At 42.7% G+C, this 18,186-nt stretch overlaps 1 protein-coding gene across 3 annotated transcripts in view; it reads right to left on the bottom strand.

The window, feature by feature from the left end:
• Positions 1 to 17,820, bottom strand: part of LOC108244037 (mucin-19) — a 28,802-nt gene extending 10,982 nt beyond the window's left edge. For 2 of the 3 annotated variants that reach the window (XM_025009020.2, XM_025009021.2), the window contains exons 1-24: positions 17,553 to 17,820; positions 16,001 to 16,208; positions 14,434 to 14,478; positions 14,116 to 14,347; positions 11,897 to 12,026; positions 10,472 to 10,550; positions 9,668 to 9,750; positions 9,382 to 9,577; positions 8,218 to 8,343; positions 8,010 to 8,130; positions 6,780 to 6,915; positions 6,620 to 6,697; positions 6,460 to 6,529; positions 6,229 to 6,366; positions 5,962 to 6,111; positions 5,791 to 5,885; positions 5,566 to 5,698; positions 4,134 to 4,377; positions 3,962 to 4,002; positions 2,868 to 2,956; positions 1,731 to 1,885; positions 1,502 to 1,640; positions 1,222 to 1,326; positions 953 to 1,147 (exon numbers count right to left, since the gene is read on the bottom strand). In XM_025009020.2, the coding sequence (XP_024864788.1) occupies positions 953 to 1,147; positions 1,222 to 1,326; positions 1,502 to 1,640; positions 1,731 to 1,885; positions 2,868 to 2,956; positions 3,962 to 4,002; positions 4,134 to 4,377; positions 5,566 to 5,698; positions 5,791 to 5,885; positions 5,962 to 6,111; positions 6,229 to 6,366; positions 6,460 to 6,529; positions 6,620 to 6,697; positions 6,780 to 6,915; positions 8,010 to 8,130; positions 8,218 to 8,343; positions 9,382 to 9,577; positions 9,668 to 9,750; positions 10,472 to 10,550; positions 11,897 to 12,026; positions 14,116 to 14,347; positions 14,434 to 14,478; positions 16,001 to 16,049 (2,829 nt within the window). In that variant the 5' untranslated portion in view covers positions 16,050 to 16,208; positions 17,553 to 17,820. The remainder of the gene's footprint in view (positions 1 to 952; positions 1,148 to 1,221; positions 1,327 to 1,501; positions 1,641 to 1,730; positions 1,886 to 2,867; positions 2,957 to 3,961; positions 4,003 to 4,133; positions 4,378 to 5,565; positions 5,699 to 5,790; positions 5,886 to 5,961; positions 6,112 to 6,228; positions 6,367 to 6,459; positions 6,530 to 6,619; positions 6,698 to 6,779; positions 6,916 to 8,009; positions 8,131 to 8,217; positions 8,344 to 9,381; positions 9,578 to 9,667; positions 9,751 to 10,471; positions 10,551 to 11,896; positions 12,027 to 14,115; positions 14,348 to 14,433; positions 14,479 to 16,000; positions 16,209 to 17,552) is intronic. The other variant, XM_017429888.3, reaches the window with a different exon arrangement.
• Between the last annotated feature and the right edge of the window lie 366 nt (positions 17,821 to 18,186).

Genomic DNA, 18,186 nt, shown 5'->3' with positions numbered 1-18,186 from the left:
CTGCACTAAAATGCAGCAGATCTCATTTGTGAAAGTTCAGTTAAATGTCACTTCGAAATAAAGCTTGAAAAGGGTAAGAAATTAGATTATTTTTTCATATTTTTCAGAGAATAACTGACAACGTACGTAATTGGGGTATATCGTGATATATATCGTTATCGTGATATAAAATTATCCATATCGTGATATAGGAGTTTTTCCATATCGCCCAGCACTAACGGTCAGTATCTTACCTGCCAAAGAACATTAGCTTGACCGCCTAGTTGAGCTGATGGACAGAACGAAGACTGAACAATATTAATGCTGCCTTAAAACAATTTCTTATAAAGTTTTACAGCAGTTCATGTGAATGCTCTTTTATATTTAAAATACAATTTTTCATAATTTACACGTTAATATTTGTTTTTTTTTAAACAGAGGAGAGCGTTGGTTTCTGGTTTATTCCCGTTCATGATTTATTTGAACAAGCATTTAAAGCAGAACGTGTTAACACAAGTAAATATTTGACGTAAAACTGCTTGAAGAGGGGAGTTTATTACAACGTGTTAACTTTGTGCCAGACAGTTTCTTCCTTTGAGTGAACAGATACAATATTTATGGTTTTAAAACGTCAAAAATCCACTTTGTGTTTGGCGCCGCTCAGTGTAGCCGTTAGCTCGACTGTCCATCTGCTGCAGGTAAGGTACTGACTGCTTAGACCTCTCCACAGAACCCCACTTCACTGCAAATTGTATCTTTAATGCATCGTAAAACATTACTTTATTTAAAATGTGCTCATGTTGCAAAAGGGACTGATTTGAGTTTTCCAAAAACTTAGTTTTGTGTCAGTTTTGACAGGAAATTTTATTTTTCGGGAATAAAAAGTGCCCGTTTGACGGAAAAGACGTAAAGATTGGAAGTTTTGGAGTTAATCGTGAGAGTGTGTTTTGGGGAAACGCTGCTCATCCCTCACCCTCCATCTTGGAAGCAGCTCGATCGTGACCCTCGTGTGTTTGTCCCAGACGAGGCTCAGCCCTTTGCTCGGCACCGAGATTATAACGTAGAGTCCCACGGTGTGCGTGGTGTAGAGCGAGTCCTGCTCCGCCGTCCAGCCGGCGCGGAGGTGCCGGGTCACCTTCATGTCACTCAGCGTCAGCGTGACTTGGTCCTGGAGGACAGAAGTTCTCGTGTAAACGTTAAAGTTTTGCTCCGCGGCCGTGAGCCGGACGGTTGGCGGTGCACCTGCAGGTCCAGGACGACGGCGCGGGAACAGGTGAGCGCCTCTTCGCAGCAGGGCACACTTTCCACTCGGACGGAAAACGTCCCGCGTCCGCTTCCACAGTAATCCTGACGTCAGAACTAAAGTCATCGGCTGCTTTTAAAACAACATTTTCTTAATATACTATAAGAAAACATTCCGTTTTAAGGGTCCATCCTTTTCAGACGTAATTTTTGTATCTTAACCAAAAGAAATTGGTATTTTTATTGATGCTCTGACAGCAAAATTAAAATAATGTCTCACCTCGACGAGCGTGTACTGACAATGTCCGTCGAACCGATACCATTTAGAGTCGAACGTCTGGTAATGTCCGTTTCCGTAAACCTGGCACTTCCCGACACACGGCTGGTCGCGGCAGTCCCACTGGCCCTGGTTACAAATACTTGGACAAGCAGTCATGTCAGCATGAATGTTTTTTGGGTTTTCATCGGACCATGGTGCAGTGGTGAAGCGGCGAGGACGAGAAGGTTACCATGTCTTGCAGCTGGTTTTCACGAGCTCCCCGGCGCCGAACACTTTGCCGCTGTAGACGCAGGTGCAGTTGTTCCTGGGAACACATCTGCCGAAGTGATCCTCGTATTCGTTCTCCGGGCAGTAACAGCCGCTCTCGCAGGTCACATTGAAACCCTGAAATTAAATTAAAAAAAAAAGGATTTTAGGAACTGGGAAAAAGTAAAATAACGAGTAACGCTAACGGTACGGAATCGATTTGTGGGCACAACCTAGGGAATAAATGGAGCGAAGAGAGGCTACACCTGTGCTCTTGACTGTTGACCCTGTGACCTTGAAATCAATAGGGATCGTCCCTGACCGGTGAGGAGTCCAGCTGTACAGTTGGACATTCTTACGTTACATGGTTGCAAAGTTAGAGCATTGACAAGGTTTTCCATAACAATGTCACCTGTGACCTTTGACCCCATGACATTTAAATCAACAGGGATCATCCCCAACCCATTAGATGTCCAGCTGTGAACTTTGACCTTCCTACGTTATTTGGTTGCAGAATTAGAGCACGGACAAGGTTTTCACAAAAGGAACCTCTGACCTTGACCTTTGACCCTGTGACCTTGAAATCAGTAGGGATCATCCCTGACCGGTGAGGTGTCTATCTGAACAGTTTGACATTCTTATGTTACATGGTTGCAAAGTTAGAGCCTGGACAAAGTTGTCCACAAAGATGTCACCTGTGACATTTGACCCCATGACCTTGAAATCACTAGCGATCATCCTTGATGCATGAGGGGCCCAGCTGTGAACTTTGACATTCTTACGCCATTTGGTTGCAGAATTAGAGCACCGACAAGGTTTTCACATAGGCACCCGTGACCTTAACTTTTGACCCAGTGACCTTGAAATCAATAGGGATCATCCCTGACCCATTAAGTGTCCAGTTGTGCAGTTTGACATTCTTATGTTATTTGGTTGCCAAGTTAGAGCAAAGACAAGGTTTTTTTTTTTTTACAGAGGGGTCACCTGTGACGTTGACTTTTAACCTTGTGATCTTGAAATCCATGGGGATCATCCCCGACCCCTTAAAACTCTTTGATATTCCTAAAGGGAAGTTGGTTATTAAAAAACGCAAACAAGTGTTTGAACAGATGATACCAACCAACGGTTTGCTGAGACTGTCGCAGGTTTTCTGAGCCGTGTTTACCGGAGACTCCGAGCAACGAAAGCAAATCTTCCCGTTGCTGCAACCTGACGGGAAGAAGTATCAGCACGATGGTTAATCTTGTGTTTAAGTTAAAATTAAACTAATCTAAAATATTAACTGAACTAAAATAATCTAAGACAAATTTAACAAGATTAGCTCAATTTAAATAAAGGCAAATATAAACTAGCTAGGCTACGCTAAGCTAAACAAAACTAAGCTAAAACACGCTAAAGTCTAAACTTATCTGAAGTCAAAACTAAACTAAAATAATTTAAGATTAGCATGACTAAGACAAATTAAATGAAGATTAGTTCAGTTTACTTAAAGTCAAAATTAAACTAATATAAGATAAGCTAAAAGTAAGCTAAGCTAATGTAAGCTAAGATAAAGTAAGCTAAGCTAAGATGGGTTAGGCTAAGCTATACAAAACAAAACTAAGATTAATTTAAATTAGTTTAAGTTAAAATAAAACTAATCTAAAATATTAACTGAACTAAAATAATCTAAGACAAATTATACAAGATTAGCTCAATTTAAATAAAGGCAAATATAAACTAGCTAGGCTACGCTAAGCTAAACAAAACTTAGCTAAGACAAAACATGCGAAAGTCTAAACTAATCTGAAGTCAAAACTAAACTAAAATAATTTGATATTAGCATAACTAAGATAAATTAAATTAAAATTAGTTCAGTTTACTTAAATTTAAAAGTTAAATTAAGGTAATATAAGATAAAAGTAAGCCAAGCTAAAGTAAGCTAAGCTATATTCGACTGAATTGAATTAAGTTGAGTTATAATAAAATAAACTAATTTCTATTTATGCAGTTGCTGACAAGCTGATTAATTAAGTTAAATACCCAGAAATTGTTTTAAAAATGTTGTTTTCACAACAAACAAACAACGCACAGAAAGACGCCTTTTCAGCTAAAACACATTATCGTACATTTCTTTTTCCAGTATTATTTAACAGATTTGCTGTTATTTTGCTGACCTAAAGATGTATAATATTATGGATTTCCGTTGAAAATAAATAAAGTTTATTTGTTTACCACAGTCCTTGGAGCAGCGCAGTTGTCCATCTTCACAAAGGCTGTCGAAACAAACAAACAAAACAGTTTATTTTAAAATAATTACATTTATATTACCATATACCAGAGATACAGTTAGCTACAAGCATCATTAATGGAGAATATATTTATCAGTGCTTCGTGTTAAACTCACCACTGTTGGCCATCGATGACTACAGGCCCCGGTGGTGCTGTAGCGCCTCCGTATCGACACCCACACTGTGCCTTCGGGGTACAGGTGAGTCCCTGGTTCAGGTACGTTCCCTCCGGACAGCCGCAGCCCTCCACCGGACCGTCCTCCAGCTCGCAGCGAGGGTCGGGTCCAGCCAGGGCGAAACACGTACGGTTACAGGCCCGGGTCGCGTCGGAGAACTCCAGGTTCTTCGAACACTGCAGAGCTGCAAGACAAAAAGGTCCAACTCCCGTAAACCCATCGTATTTAGATTTCTGCAGCTTTTATCGAACAATAAAAGTTTTTAGATTAAACAACAAAACACGCTTAAAGCTGGCATCAAACCGGGTCGCGACTGTTGGCGACAACCGTAAACGGGGAAAAAACCGAAACGTTTGCGAGGTTTCTCAGTTTACGTGCGAGTTGGTGAGATTTTGAATTACCGTATTTTTCGCACTATTGGGCGAACTGTCGACAAATGGTCCGTTTTCCATCTTTTGTCATATATAAGACGCTCCAGATTATAAGGCGCATTGAAGGCTTTTAAGCGCGCCTTGTAATCCAGAAAATATGGTTTTCATGACAAATTTTCACCCAAAAACCAATCAAGAGTTGCCACGAACCCTTCTCATTTCGGTTTCCGTACCTTTAGAGCGCTAGAATTGGACTTTTTTGGGGGATATGTAATCAAAACTCCCAAACATTTGCCCCGAATTTTGCTGTCAGTTCGTGTAAATGCGTCATTCAGCGGGATTCAAAGTAAAATTTTGCCTTTTCCTCACAATCTTGTCCCCAAAACTCACAGCCGAACGATAATCAACTACCACAACCCAAATTATTTAAATCCCCAATTTCTTTGCTTCAGACTCTCGTTTTGTAGTTGTAAATGGACCATTAAACAGTTGGCCTATATTATGCAACAAAACAAACAAATCATCTTGGTAAATCGGCCACTGGCTACTGGAAACCCTGATCTCCAGGTGTCAATCTGCGTTCCTCGGGGGCCGCTTTCCTGCAGGTTTTAGATGTTCCTGCTTTAAATGGACGAGCTTCTGGAGAAGCTGATGGTTCAGAGAGGAGGTGATCAAACTGTCTGAATCAGGCGTGTCGGAGCAGAAAACGACTAAAACTTCCAGGACAGTCGAGCCTCGAGGCCTGGAGTTTCTCTGTTTCTTAAACACACGATGCAACGACCCTGGTACATCAGAGGTCCCCAACCCTGCGGGATTTTCTGCAGCGACGGCGACAAAAACCCAAACGGCGGCGCAGACTGGACATCAGAAAAGAACTTGCGACGTCATCAAGGACGCTGCTGGGCGCAAAATATTGTCTGCCGCAGTACAACGGCAAAAACCAAAAGACAAACGTCTGCGTTTACTCGTCGTCACGAATGCTTATTTTTCGCCAAACTCACTGCAGTTGGTCGCCTTCCTCCAGTCGCCGAGCTCCACCCCGAGGCCGCCGCAGGCTTTGGCGTAGCTCTCCAAAGAAGCGCACAAACACCGCAGCAGGTCGTCGCCGCAGTTGCAGGTCCGGTGGATGCAGGCCTACAGACAAGAGTTTCAGGGGTCACAGAAGTCCGTCGTTGACAGACACGGTTCGATACGAGATTCATCGAAGGAAAGCGGAGGACTCTCACCGCGTGGTGTTGATCAGTTGGGATATAATCGTGGCATTTAGCAAATATCCCGTCTGGATTGTTCAGCACGGAGCACCTGCCGTCCGCAAAGATTTCTGCAAAAACGACAGTTTATTGAAACCAGCTCTGAACTCCGTATACGCTCAGGTGAGTCGGGGCGTCTGTCGGTACCGTTGCCGGTGTTGACGCAGGAGCTGGGGATGTTCTCCGGACAGGAACCCAAACTCCAGGACAGAGCGAAGAGCTTGGCCGAGTTCTCCACGATCCCGCTGCTGGTGGTGAAGTCGTCCGTCGTGTCGTTGTTCCTGTTCCCACAAAGACCTGAAAGACAAAACGGGGACAGACGGACGGACGTTGGGTTCCGGTTCTAACGTTCGATTAGGGCGTCGAGACCCCGGGAAGCCAGGGAAACGACTTTGAGCTCGCAAGTCTTCCGACCTGAGATGGCGTCGCGGTCGTGTCCCGGCGGCGTGACGTACAGCTGGAGGTCAGGAAACACCTGGACCTGGAGCTTCAAACCGAAGGTTGTGCGGACTTGAACGTACATCGAGGACTGCCAGAAAACCAGGGTGTGATCTGTCGGGGGTCAGAGGTCGAGAAGTGATGGAACAGATGGAGAATTAAACCCTTTTTGGATAAAAACACGAACCAGTTTCTTTTTTTTTTTACCAGACTGATGAACCTCGATGATCTCGTCATCTCCGACTTTAACCATGCTCTGCATGAAGGTGTAAACTTCCTGAAAAGTCAATCAGACGCGTCCGATTACGTCACTCCAACCCAACATCGACTCTGACAGACTGATGAAATCGTTTGGAATCGTCTGTACCTGAAACACCTGCAGCGTTACGGTTTTCAGGGAAGGCTCCCTTTTAGAAAACTCGATTTTCAGCGTCCAGTTCAACCCCTGCAGAGACATCGGCGCCGTCAGCGCAACAAACGGGCAACACGGGGTAAATCGGACCGTCGAGGGGGGGGAAACGCCTTACCTGCGAGGCCATGTACGCACATTTACCAGGAACAGCGTACTGCTTGCCGTCGTACGTCGTGACGAACTGGCCTTCGACGAGACATCTGGCGGGGCAGAAGTTCTCGGAGCACTGCCACGTTCCACCGCCACACACGCTGAGAACCGAGAACAACATCTGAGTCGTTTTTATCCGTCTCAACGAGGAAAGAGAACAGAAACGCCAGCGTTCCCTTTCGTATAAATGCCAAACTTTTCTGCTTTTGACCTTCAAAATAAAATGTTGCAGAGACTCGTGGCCCAGATCACTGCTGAAGTAAAAAATGTTACAAACTATTAAACAAAGACTTCTGTTACACTTTCATACTTGCCAAAAGTCCCGCATTTGGTCCTCACACGCCACACTTTGCATTTCTACCACGCAAAAAAAAAAAAAAAAACCACGCACACAGCCTTTTTGTCGCTATATTTAGCGAGTTTTCAGATCCCTCTAGCATTTTTTTAAAGCGACTAGCGACAAATCTAGTGACTTTGGCGGCTAAATGTGGGAAAGCGCTCATTCTGCAGCGTACCGTAAGCCCCGCCCACTTCCCCAAGCACCGACAGCTGTCAATCTCCCAGCAGAGAGGAGAGAAAGTTATGTGTCATTTGATGACAGAGAGCTAAAGATGGAGAGGCAGAAAGATAAAGATGGAGGCAGGAAGTGGTTGAAAGACAGCAGGAAGTTGTGTCTGAGCATCAAGAGGAGGCCTGGAAATATTCAGGTTAGCTAATAAATAACAAGTTCCAGCTGTTTACTGATCAGTGTTTACAATCTAACAGCTGAGAGGATGGAGAGAAAGATCCAAACTTGAGAGCAACTATGATATGTGTTTAATTCAAATTAATTGATCAGAATTCAGGAAAATTCTGTTGAATCTATGATGTTTGTGTGGATTTCTGGGAGTGATGTTTTAAAGACACGATCAGCTGATGAAGAGATCAGCTGTTTATATACAACTGACAGACTTAAACACAGATAATGTAATTCTTAAAATGTGAATGTGTGTGTATGTTGTCCCACATTGACATTCCCAAATGTTGGCAAGTATGTACTTTATAGATTTTTTTTTATACATATCTGACCTCTGCTTTTACTTCTTTCTAACAGCTGAGGATAAATGTTCAAAGTTCTCCCAAAAAAAGCCCCAAAAATGGACGATTATCATCATTTTCCTTAAAATGAAGGTGTTTGAATTTCCCGCCCACCTACCAGGTCTGACACTTGGTGCTGCGGATGGCTCCGGGTTGGTAGGTCCGGTCTCTGAAGACGCAGGGACACGTGGACGTCCTCACGCAGCGGTGTCCGTCCGCTCGGTCGTTCAGCACCTCACCTGTAGCAGGCGGAGGGGGGGCGGAGCGTTAATGAAAGCGGGCCTCGGGAACGAGCGGGTCAGAAGGCGGAGCTGGACGGGTTCTACCTGCCGGGCAGACGCAGGAGCTGGTGTTGTCCTGGTTGGACGTTCTGGGGTTCGGGTTCGAGCAGCTGGGAATGAAGGCGGGACCGTCCTCCACGTAAACTAGGTCTCCGGGACACGTCGGAGGAGCTGCGGTCACCCAGAAGAAGAGGGTTAAACTAAAAAACTAATTCCTGAACGACTTCACCGGAGTTTAAAGCTGTTAAAGTGGAAACAACGAGCTCAAAATCTGACAAATAACTAAAAAAACTGAGAAAAACGGAGCTGAAAGTAAAAGAATTAGCAAAAAATGATCTAAAATCTAAAATAAACGAAACTGTAGTTAAATTAGAACAACCAAAACCCTGAAATATATTAAAAAATAATAACAAAACTGAGCCTAATAAGCTGAAATTAAACGACGGTTCATCCATGAACTCGAACAGAACGTTTTTTTATTCATTTTTCCTTTTTTTTTGGCATCCATCACCATGTTTCTGAGCCCTAAAGACAAGACAAAGTCGTCCACGGATCAGCGGCTCGAACCCAGGACCGAGGACATCTGAGGACTGAGGACATCCTGGGTCAAACTGAGGAGGGACGGGTTCCACAGATTCTGGTCTGAGTGGACCGAAGACGTTGAAGCCCGTCCTGATTTTCTGATTTATTTTAAAAACGCTGTAATAAAGTCACAACCTGGCAACCCGGCCGCCCTCCCCTCCGTTCAGTTGATCCTGAAACTGTGAAATTTAATACAATTTATTCACATAACAGTTAATACAAACAAAACAGCTAAAAGGAGCAAACATGTAGCTAAAACTTTAAGTTATAATGTTTTTTTCTTACCTTTTTGTATGGTTTTGCTAATTTTAGACTTTTTTTCTTTGGTCTTGTGGTTTAAAAGACTAAAATTGGTGAAACTGTACAAAAAAGTAAGTAAAAACTTATCATAAATAGCAAAACCGTTAAAAAAAAAAGAAGCTAAATTTGGCAAAAATCACAGCTAAAAGCTATAAGACAAACCGACGCAGCAGCTGAAGCGGAACTCAAAGAGGTCGACGTTTTTAACGTGGCGTTTGTAGATAAATTTAAATGTTCTGAAAAGTATAAAAGTTACAGAGCGTTTAAATCAGAAGGAAATAAAAACATTTAACAGATTCGTCGTCTCATCGGTTGATGTTCTCCTACCGCACTGGGTCAGGGTTCTCCACGAGTTCCAGACGTGGCTGCCTTTCCCGCACATCAGAACCACCTCCCCGAAGAAGGCGCAGGGGACGCCGGCGTCGCCCTCGTGGCCGTAGGCGTTCTGCTCGCAGAGGCGGATGAACTCCGGCGTCCGGGACGTCAGGCACTCCAGGGTTTCGGAGAAGAACCGCCGGCAAACCTGGGAACCAGAACCAGAACGTTCGGCCTCGGCTCGGGCCCGTACAGACGCCGCCGCCGCAGCAAGACGCACTTTGTAAACGTGACTTACTGGGTTCAGAACGAAGACAGGATCTCGAGTTTGACACGTGTCCTCAGAAAGCACAAACTGAGAAATCAGCTGCTGGACGCCTCCTGTCGACACAGAAACAACTTCTTAGTGATTAAAAACTAAAAAAATAAAACATATATAACAATCTGTTAACGTAAAAATATATAATCTGTCCCTCATCATCATCCACCGCCATAAAATCGAGTAATTTCCAGTTTGACTTTAACATCTGGAGTCAAAATGGACACCGAAGCCAACAACTCGATCAGTTTTACAGATATGGAGCTAAAACTGGGCGTGGTAGTAGCCGAGAGTCACCCACAACACGAGCTCCGAGGGCGAAAGGATCACGGGAGATTTCTGTTTTAAATGTTTGTTTAAAAAAAACGGCCTCAAGGGTCAACAAAAAAGGTACAAATTACACAAAACTCCCCGCAGGAAGTGAAATTATCCCTTTATTTGATGTATTTGTTCATTTTTAATTCAAATCTTAAAGTAAATTATGAAATTTATACTTTTAAGACGTAGAGAAGTTCAGTATCTGAGACACGTTTGCAAAAAAATAAATAAAAAAAAGGTTAATTTGACTAATAATGTGCTGATTGTAAATTACTGAAACTGTTTGTACGGCAAGCCCTTTTGTCATTAATTCCCGAGAAGGGAAAATAACATTCTGTTAATTAAAAATACAGATTTCAGTCACAGATAACTTTATAAACAACATGTTTGCTTTGATTAAACCTTCCCGATGACTCATTTTTTTAATATAAAAGGACTTTTTTTTACCGTTTGAAGCGAACTTACGCAGCAGAGGCGTCAACCCGAAGTCGAGTTTCCCACACAGTCCTGTCAGGTCCGAGCTGAGCTCCTGGTCCAGCTCCACCTTCACAATAAAAGCACAAAACGATGGGCGTTAGGGCGCTGCGAGGTGCAAGACTTCCCTCGTTCAGATTTACGCGTTTTATGACATCATCGATTCTGAAAATCAGGCGAATAAAACTTCAAATAAATAATAAAACCTGACGTATGATAACTCATCTTTTATTTGACTAAAACAGAGAAAATACCAAACTTCTGTGTAAAAAAAAGTCAATTTGTATTTTTCCCGATCAGCAGCGGATATAATTACTTAATTTAACTAATTAATTGACGTTTTGGCTCCTAACACAGCTTAGTTGAACCTGCGCTGCCTCTTTAAGAGAATCAGAGGCGGTTTGTCCCAATATGGCCGCCGTAGATGAGCAGAAACATTGTTTTTACATCTTCTGTTTGCTGAAGGAAGCATGTCTGTAAATAACAGCTGAAGTTATAACGTAAAATGTATAAATTTCCAGTGATGAACACGATGCTAATCAGGTTAGCTTCTCTATGGTGTTTCCAATGTTAAGTTAGCATCTATGCTAACTGTTGGTTTCTTTGGCACATGGTTTTGTGCACTCTCATTTATACAAGGAAATATGTAAAATAAGCCAAAGTGGTGTCATAATGTCGTTTTTTTGGTCTGATAAACATCTTAAGCTTGGTGTTTTTTTTTCACACACCTGATAATCGTTTCTAATCGTCACATCGTAGCCGTCTGAGCTGTAACCGAATCGTGAGGCAATTAAGGACTCCCGGGCGCCCTGCGGTCAACGAACCAGCAGTAAACTCCTCGGCACATCCAAGTTATCTACAACTTAATGGGTCAAAACTGTGTCAGGCAGCGAGACGAGGACCCCGGGCACGTCGACGCGCCTGCTACCAGTTGGTTAAAAAAAAACAAAAAAACAAAAGAACCGAAGTGTTGGTTCGGTCAAGTCAACGGCTTTGAAGCAACGTTGTACAGAAAGAGTGGGTTAAAACTTCTTCACGATGATGAGAGAGGCTGGTACGATCGGAAGCATTAAAGCTAAAAAAATCATTAAAAAAATAATTTAGATTTACGTTAAAATGAGTCCAAGAAGACAGTCTCTTCAGAAATAATCCCGTTTTATAAAGTTTTATAATTTCCTTTGAAGCGGACCAGTTTTCTCTGCCGGGAAATCCCTTCGCGTAACGTTTGGCATCACTTACAAATGAACTGCGGCTCGTTTCGAAGCTTCGGAGACGGAGAATCTAAAAAACGACACAAAGTCAAGGCTGAAAAAGCTCCTGAACCGTTCGGCCCGTGCCTGTAAATCCTCGCCGAATGGAGCTCTAATTAAATCTCCTTCCACCGAACGGCGTAACGGGCGGGTTCGGCCCTCTCACCCACAGCCTGTCGATTCCTCCGGGGACGTCGTACCAGGTGACGGAGAGAGGAAGCAGGGAGCTCTTCAGCCTGGTGTAGACGCCGAACCGGAAGATGTGCTGGTACGTGTGGTCGTACGGGAGAGAGACTCTGCCAACAGAAAGCCAAACTTCCTTTAACTTCCTCATTTCTTTTTTTTGTGGGATTAATCTACCATTCCCATCAAACATTACACAACCTGGGAGTCACCTTGAGGAGCCGATCTGGTGCTCAGCCTCCTAAACAAACAGCCGATAACGTCTCCGGGACTCGGAGCTAATAATCAAACACTAAAACTGCTCGGGTTCTGATGGGCGGGGCTTCACGACCTCCCGTCGGGGAATTTAACGCTTTTAGGAGGTCGCAGGTGTCGCCGACCCGACCCTCGGGGTCGTTTGCGTCATCTGGGATTTATCGGATCGAGGCGTCGACTGTCACGAGAGTCAAGGTTGAAGATAAAACCATCTTTTCTTTCCAAAATGAGGACATTAAAAGCTTTTTATGACCGTCGGCTCTTGGAAAGTCCTTCAGAGCTTAAGACGTCTTACTGATTAGAGTCCAAGAAACGAGAAAAGACGTCCAGCTGCCTCCGGATTCGGTGTCTTTAAAGCGGCAGTTCGGATCTTTAGAGCCGAGGTTCGTTATGAGCAGTTAATGCTGTTTTTTTGTGGAGAAATGGTTTAATGGCCGCCTTCAAGCGTCGTGTTAACGCCGTTAAAGCCATCAGTGCTTTTTCTGGTTATTTCAGTCCGTTTCGTCTTGGCCGCTCGTACATCGAAACGTTCGGCTCATTCAGGAGTTTCTGACTTTTAAACTTTGCTAACTTCTACCCATAGAAACGCACAGAGATCCCTTCACCATCGTTTTCCTGTTTCTCTTTATTATTCTTCTTTAACTATTCCGTACGTTTTTCGGCATCTATCGCAGGCCGCAATTTTTAAGCGATTTCAGCCATTCAGGTATCAAAACGTTCAGCTCGTTCAGGAGAAGGGTGCTATGACTTTTGGTATTGATATCTTTTAAGGTTTTTAAAACATTAAGGTTTTTCAGCAACATTCTGAACAAGAGAATTCTTCAGGTGTTCGTAGGCATTGTTCTGCTGTTTCAAGGGTTTTTTGCTTTTTTATTGATTGTTCTGCTGTTTTAATGTCCTTTCAGGCGTTCTTAAGGTTTTTCTGCTGTTTTAAAGGATTTTTTGCTGTTTTTAAGGGTTGTTATGGTGTTTTTATAAATTGTTCTGCTGTTTTAAGGGTTTGTTCTGAAGTTTTACTGGTCTGTTCTGCTGTTTTTAAGGATTTTTTTCTATTTTTATTGATTGTTCTGCTGTTTTAAAGTCTTTTCAGGTGTTTTTAAGGTGTTTTCTGCTGTTTTAAGGATTTGTTTTGAAATGTTAGGATTTGTTTAGCCGTTTTTAGGTTCTCTTCTGCTTTTTAGGATGTTTTCAAAGTTCTTTCAGCTATTTTTCAGGATTGCTGTGCTGTTTCAAGGATTGTTCTGTTAATTTGAAGGATCGTTCTGCAATTTTAAGGGTTTGTTCTGCCTAGTTTCAGCCTCTTCAGCAATCATTTGTGTGTTTCTGGCTGCAGCTTCAACTGTTCAAAACCAACTTGCATTGACATTTCAGCGATTAAAACAGTTCAGCACAGTTTCAGCTTCTTCAGCAGATTTCAATCAAATCATTCAGCAAAAAATCCATCTTCTGCTACGGCATCTTTGCTCTAATTTCCTCTTTTCATGCTACCTTTTAGCATTTAGCTGATCTTTAGCAGCTATCAGCTTCCGGGCAACTCTGCTCCTTTTCAGCGACCGTTCAGCTTTAACAACCTGCATTTCCAAAGGGAACGCCGTCACCCGTTCTGCGTTACAGTTATTCCCCCGGAACTCTGTATTTAACTGCAGCAGTAGAAGCTAGCTGTAGCACTTCCAGCCAGAATAACTGTAAAGCCAAAATGGTGGCCTTAAGAGATCGTATAGAATACTGTTTGCGTCAAATCTTTAAATATTCGGAGGTTAAGATGTTTTAAAACGTTATAAATCTGCTCTGACTAGCCACGAGCTCATCAACTAACCTGCTTCCCGTCCAAACAGAGCTCATTTACCTGCAGCAGGTAAAACAATATTTGTTCGTACAGAGTCTCAGCTGCTAACAGCTTCATTAAAGCTTCAGAACCTGAAGCAGGTGTGGGGTTCTGGTTCAGACCTGCCGTTCTCCACCAGGACGCCGCCGCCGCCGCCCCGCAGGACCGTCTTGACCTTGTTGATGATGATCTCGACCAGCGTCAGCAAGCCGCCGCCCCCTCGCTGCACGGTGATGTCGCAGTCCACGCGGCTGTGGGTGAAGCGCAGGAAGGTGAAGCGGCAGCTGGAGTGCACGTAGAACGGCGAGCCCTCGAAGGGGACGGTGACGCCGCTGCCGAACGTCCTGCAGGTGTCTGACCACAGCGGGGGGAGGAAGCGGTTAGAAGGCGGAGCGCCGAGAGAGAGCGGCCGCCGGTCGAGCCGAAGAGGAAACACTTACGTTTCTGAGATTCAGGCGCCGCCACAAATTCGCCCATTCCAAATGCTACGAGACAAAAAAAAAACAACCAATCATCAAACAATCGTTCACCCGGAGATTCCCGACGAGGCCGGCTGTGGTCAGTGGCTCGTTACGGTCACCACAAGCCTGTGTCTCTCGCTCCCTGGCTGCCAAGGAGACGAGAGGCGGACTGAAATGTAAGCCTCGCTGCGCGAAAACCACGATCTGGACCTGAAAGGTTCTCGAAGCGCGAGCAGCGGGAGACGCAGACGGTCGCAAAATTCAGGTCTGAGCTCAGATAGAGCTGAAGCCTGGGATCTGAGACAAAAACCAGACAGAAGTGAGAGACACGGCGAGGGAACGAAGACGAAAAACCTCCACGCTCTGAGGCAGAGTGTGGACATCATCCGTCAGCGGGACATTCTGCACAAAAAAAGGAAAAAAGTCTGTAAAAATCATGACATGAATCAAAATCCTGACAGGCGTGAAGTCCTCGCGCATTTCACCAAAATCCCATTGACCTCCATCATTTTTCTTCCTCGCACTTCATTTTGAGAATCTCGTCCTCGTTTCGCCGATCGTGATCCAGCCGCAGGTTTTATTTCAAACAAGACGCGAACATTTTGAACAGGATAATAAAGAATAAAAAGGTAATTTAAAACCCAAAAAAGACAAAGAAGACGGAGACAAAAAAAGGACGTGTAAGGAGACAAAAAGGTGACATAATGAGACAAGATGTGTGAATAAAAAAAAACAAACAAAAGAAAGCAAATGGAGACAAAAAGGGACACATAAGACGACAACAAAGATGCATAAAGAGAAAGAATAAGGAGACAAAAGGGACACATTAGGAGACGGAGAGGACAAAGAATTAAGGAAAAGTGAGATAATCAGGAGACAAACGGGATTCATAAAAAGACAAAAAAGGACATCAGGAGACAGAGAGGACACACCGGGAGACAGAGAGGACACGCCGGGAGACAGAGAGGACACACCGGGAGACAAAAAGGACTCATAAAAAGACAAAAAAGAGATAAAAAGGACACATGGAACCAGAGTGTAAGGAGACAAAAAGGAGAAAATGAGACGAGATGTGTGTGTAAAAAACAGACAAAAGAAAGCAAAGGAAGACAAAAAAGGACACATCGGGAGACAGAAAGAACAAAGAATTAAGGAAAAGTGAGATAATCAGGAGACAGAAAAGACACATTTAAACAAAGTAAAATATTTTTGAAAAAGTGTAAAAGTTACAAAACACCAAAAGTCCAGAACGAGCTAAAAGTTCTGATCTACAATCAGCTAAAACAGCCGAAACGACCCTGAAGTAGTCTGTATAAATTTATTTTAGAAATAAAAAGAAAAACGTGATGCTGCTTCAAAACAACCTAATCCTGCTAAAAAATAAAAAATAACAGAAAAACGTAACATAAAAAAGGACGTTTTTTATAAATTGCAGACATGAAATGAACAAATAAACATACAGAAACGGTTCTATTGAGTTATTTGAACCATTTTCTTTTTGGACAAATTTCTTCTGAAAAGCCTAAAAAGAAGATTTATTCGGCACCTGAGAACAGGTAGAAGCAGGCAGCCAGCGTCCATCGCAGCGACTCCATGGCAAGCAGGTGAGACCTGGAGGAAGTGTTCAGGTGGTCGTCGGCGGCGGCGGCTTTTTATACGCCGCGTCCGCGTGCGTCGCCTAGACGAAGACCTCGACCTCTGCGCTCGCGCACGCGTCTTCAAATTGATCCTCCTGCGCAGAAGTTACCAGGAAACTGAAATTTCCAAGACGACAAAGAAGAAACAAGGAACTGAAGACGTTTTTAAAAGCATGTCCTGATTGTTCTGCTGGAAAACACATCTTTAGGGAAATAAACGGGAAAACTGCAGCTTTTCAAGAGTTTGAAACTTGAGTAATTAGAAAACAGTGATTTCCTTGTGAGGGGAACAACTTTCCTTTGCTTCAAATTGCAAGAAAGGGTGAAACTGGAGCTGCTCTTTTATTCCCGTTTTATTCTTTCATTCGCTGTAAAGCCGAGCTGAGGAATGATGAACCAGAATAAGTAAAATATTAAGTTTTGCTGAATGAACAATAGAGGATAAGTTTTGGCAAACACTGGCCGGCCATATAACGCCTGGCAGATTAACAAAAGGCAAACAGAAATAACAAAAAAAGGGGATAATGAGGCTTGACCGGAGTGCATGAACCGGGATGTAGTTAATCATTTTTAAACGCTGGAGATGTCAAAACTCCTAAAGGAGCGGGCTTTCCCCACTTTGTTAAAAGAAATGTCCATAAAAGTCACAAAAACTACAAAAAGGCGGATTTAAACCATAATAGAAGTTAAAATTTGCACTTTTTCAGCATTTAAAATTTGAATTTAAAGCTTCTAATGCAATTTCTACATCAATAAATGACTGTTTGGAGTTTAATCTTGCTTATTATTTTATTTATTTATCATTTTGAATAGGTTTAATGAAGCTTGTGACCATACATGGGGCTGGTAGGTATTGAAAAATGTGAGTTTCTCTTAGTTTTATCTCTTTTTCAGGTATCCATTCCTCATTCTAGACAGTAAACATCTAGTTTTAGCAGAAAGACCCATAGACATAAATGGGAAAATAATGCAGAAAGAATACATTTTCTAAAAAAATCTACGATTTTAACTGTGAACAGGACAAATTGCATTCTAGATAGACAAAATCATCATTTTGGCTAAGAATAACTAAATTATGGACACCTATTTTGAAGATTCTTGCCTAACTATTATATGATGAAAGAGCTTGCCATACCCTACTTGCGTCTTAACATCTATTTGCTTCTATCTCGTTATCTATACCCGCATACTGTATTTTAATATAGCCGAATATTTAATAAAATTACTGTCATTTACGTAATTTTCTATTTTTTTATTCACAAAGGACAAAATAACTTTTAAAAGGTGACTAAAAAAAGGCCCCGTTAAGACTCCGCTTTAAATCTAGCCCACTCAAAGCACCATATGGTCGACGCGCTACGTAACTAAAAACGCGATTTATTTATACAAAACATCAGCTGAAAAACTCAAACTCACACAGATAAAAGACAACATATGTGTTTTTTATTCGGCTATACTTACAAAGTTGTTGGTCAAAGGGAAAAGTCATAAGTGGCAAAGTTTTTTGTGGTAAATTGAAAAGCGAGGTGAAAATGGCGGCCATTTTATTAATTAGAGGCCCGAACTAAGCAGTAGAAACCAATATGTCCTCCGGGAGACACGTCGAGGTCTTTTCTGGATGTCCGTAATTCAGGTTTGTCCTAAAAGTCTCTCCGGTTACAACCGTAGACATAAATATGACTCCGGTTACCACAGCCCGTTCCATCGGGAAGAGAACGGCGTTAAATGCCGCCATTTTGACCTGCGCTGCGTTCAAGTTCATCACGTTAAAAGCCAAACTGGTCAGGTTCAAAGGTCACGGAGGCCTGAGGCGCGTAAGAAACTTATTTTTGTGTTTAAACATTCAAAAATCCACTTAAAAGTTTTCATATGAGTAGATCAAAACGTTCAGCTCATTCAAGAAACAGTTTCTATTGTATTTTAAGTGTTTAACTTTGTTTAAAATAAACTGAATTGTCCTCAGTTTAAAAAAAAAACATCATTCACTTTTAAATCTGCTTCAGCATACTTCCTCTATTTTTGTCCTCTTCGGCTACTTTTAACTAACTATTCTGATACTTTCAGCTGGCTTTTAGTTAGCCCTTTGCAAATTGAA

This window comes from Kryptolebias marmoratus, linkage group LG18, assembly GCF_001649575.2.
Source record: "Kryptolebias marmoratus isolate JLee-2015 linkage group LG18, ASM164957v2, whole genome shotgun sequence".
In the NCBI taxonomy this organism is placed as follows: Eukaryota; Metazoa; Chordata; class Actinopteri; order Cyprinodontiformes; family Rivulidae; genus Kryptolebias; species Kryptolebias marmoratus.
This window is presented reverse-complemented; position numbering and strand designations above follow the sequence as displayed.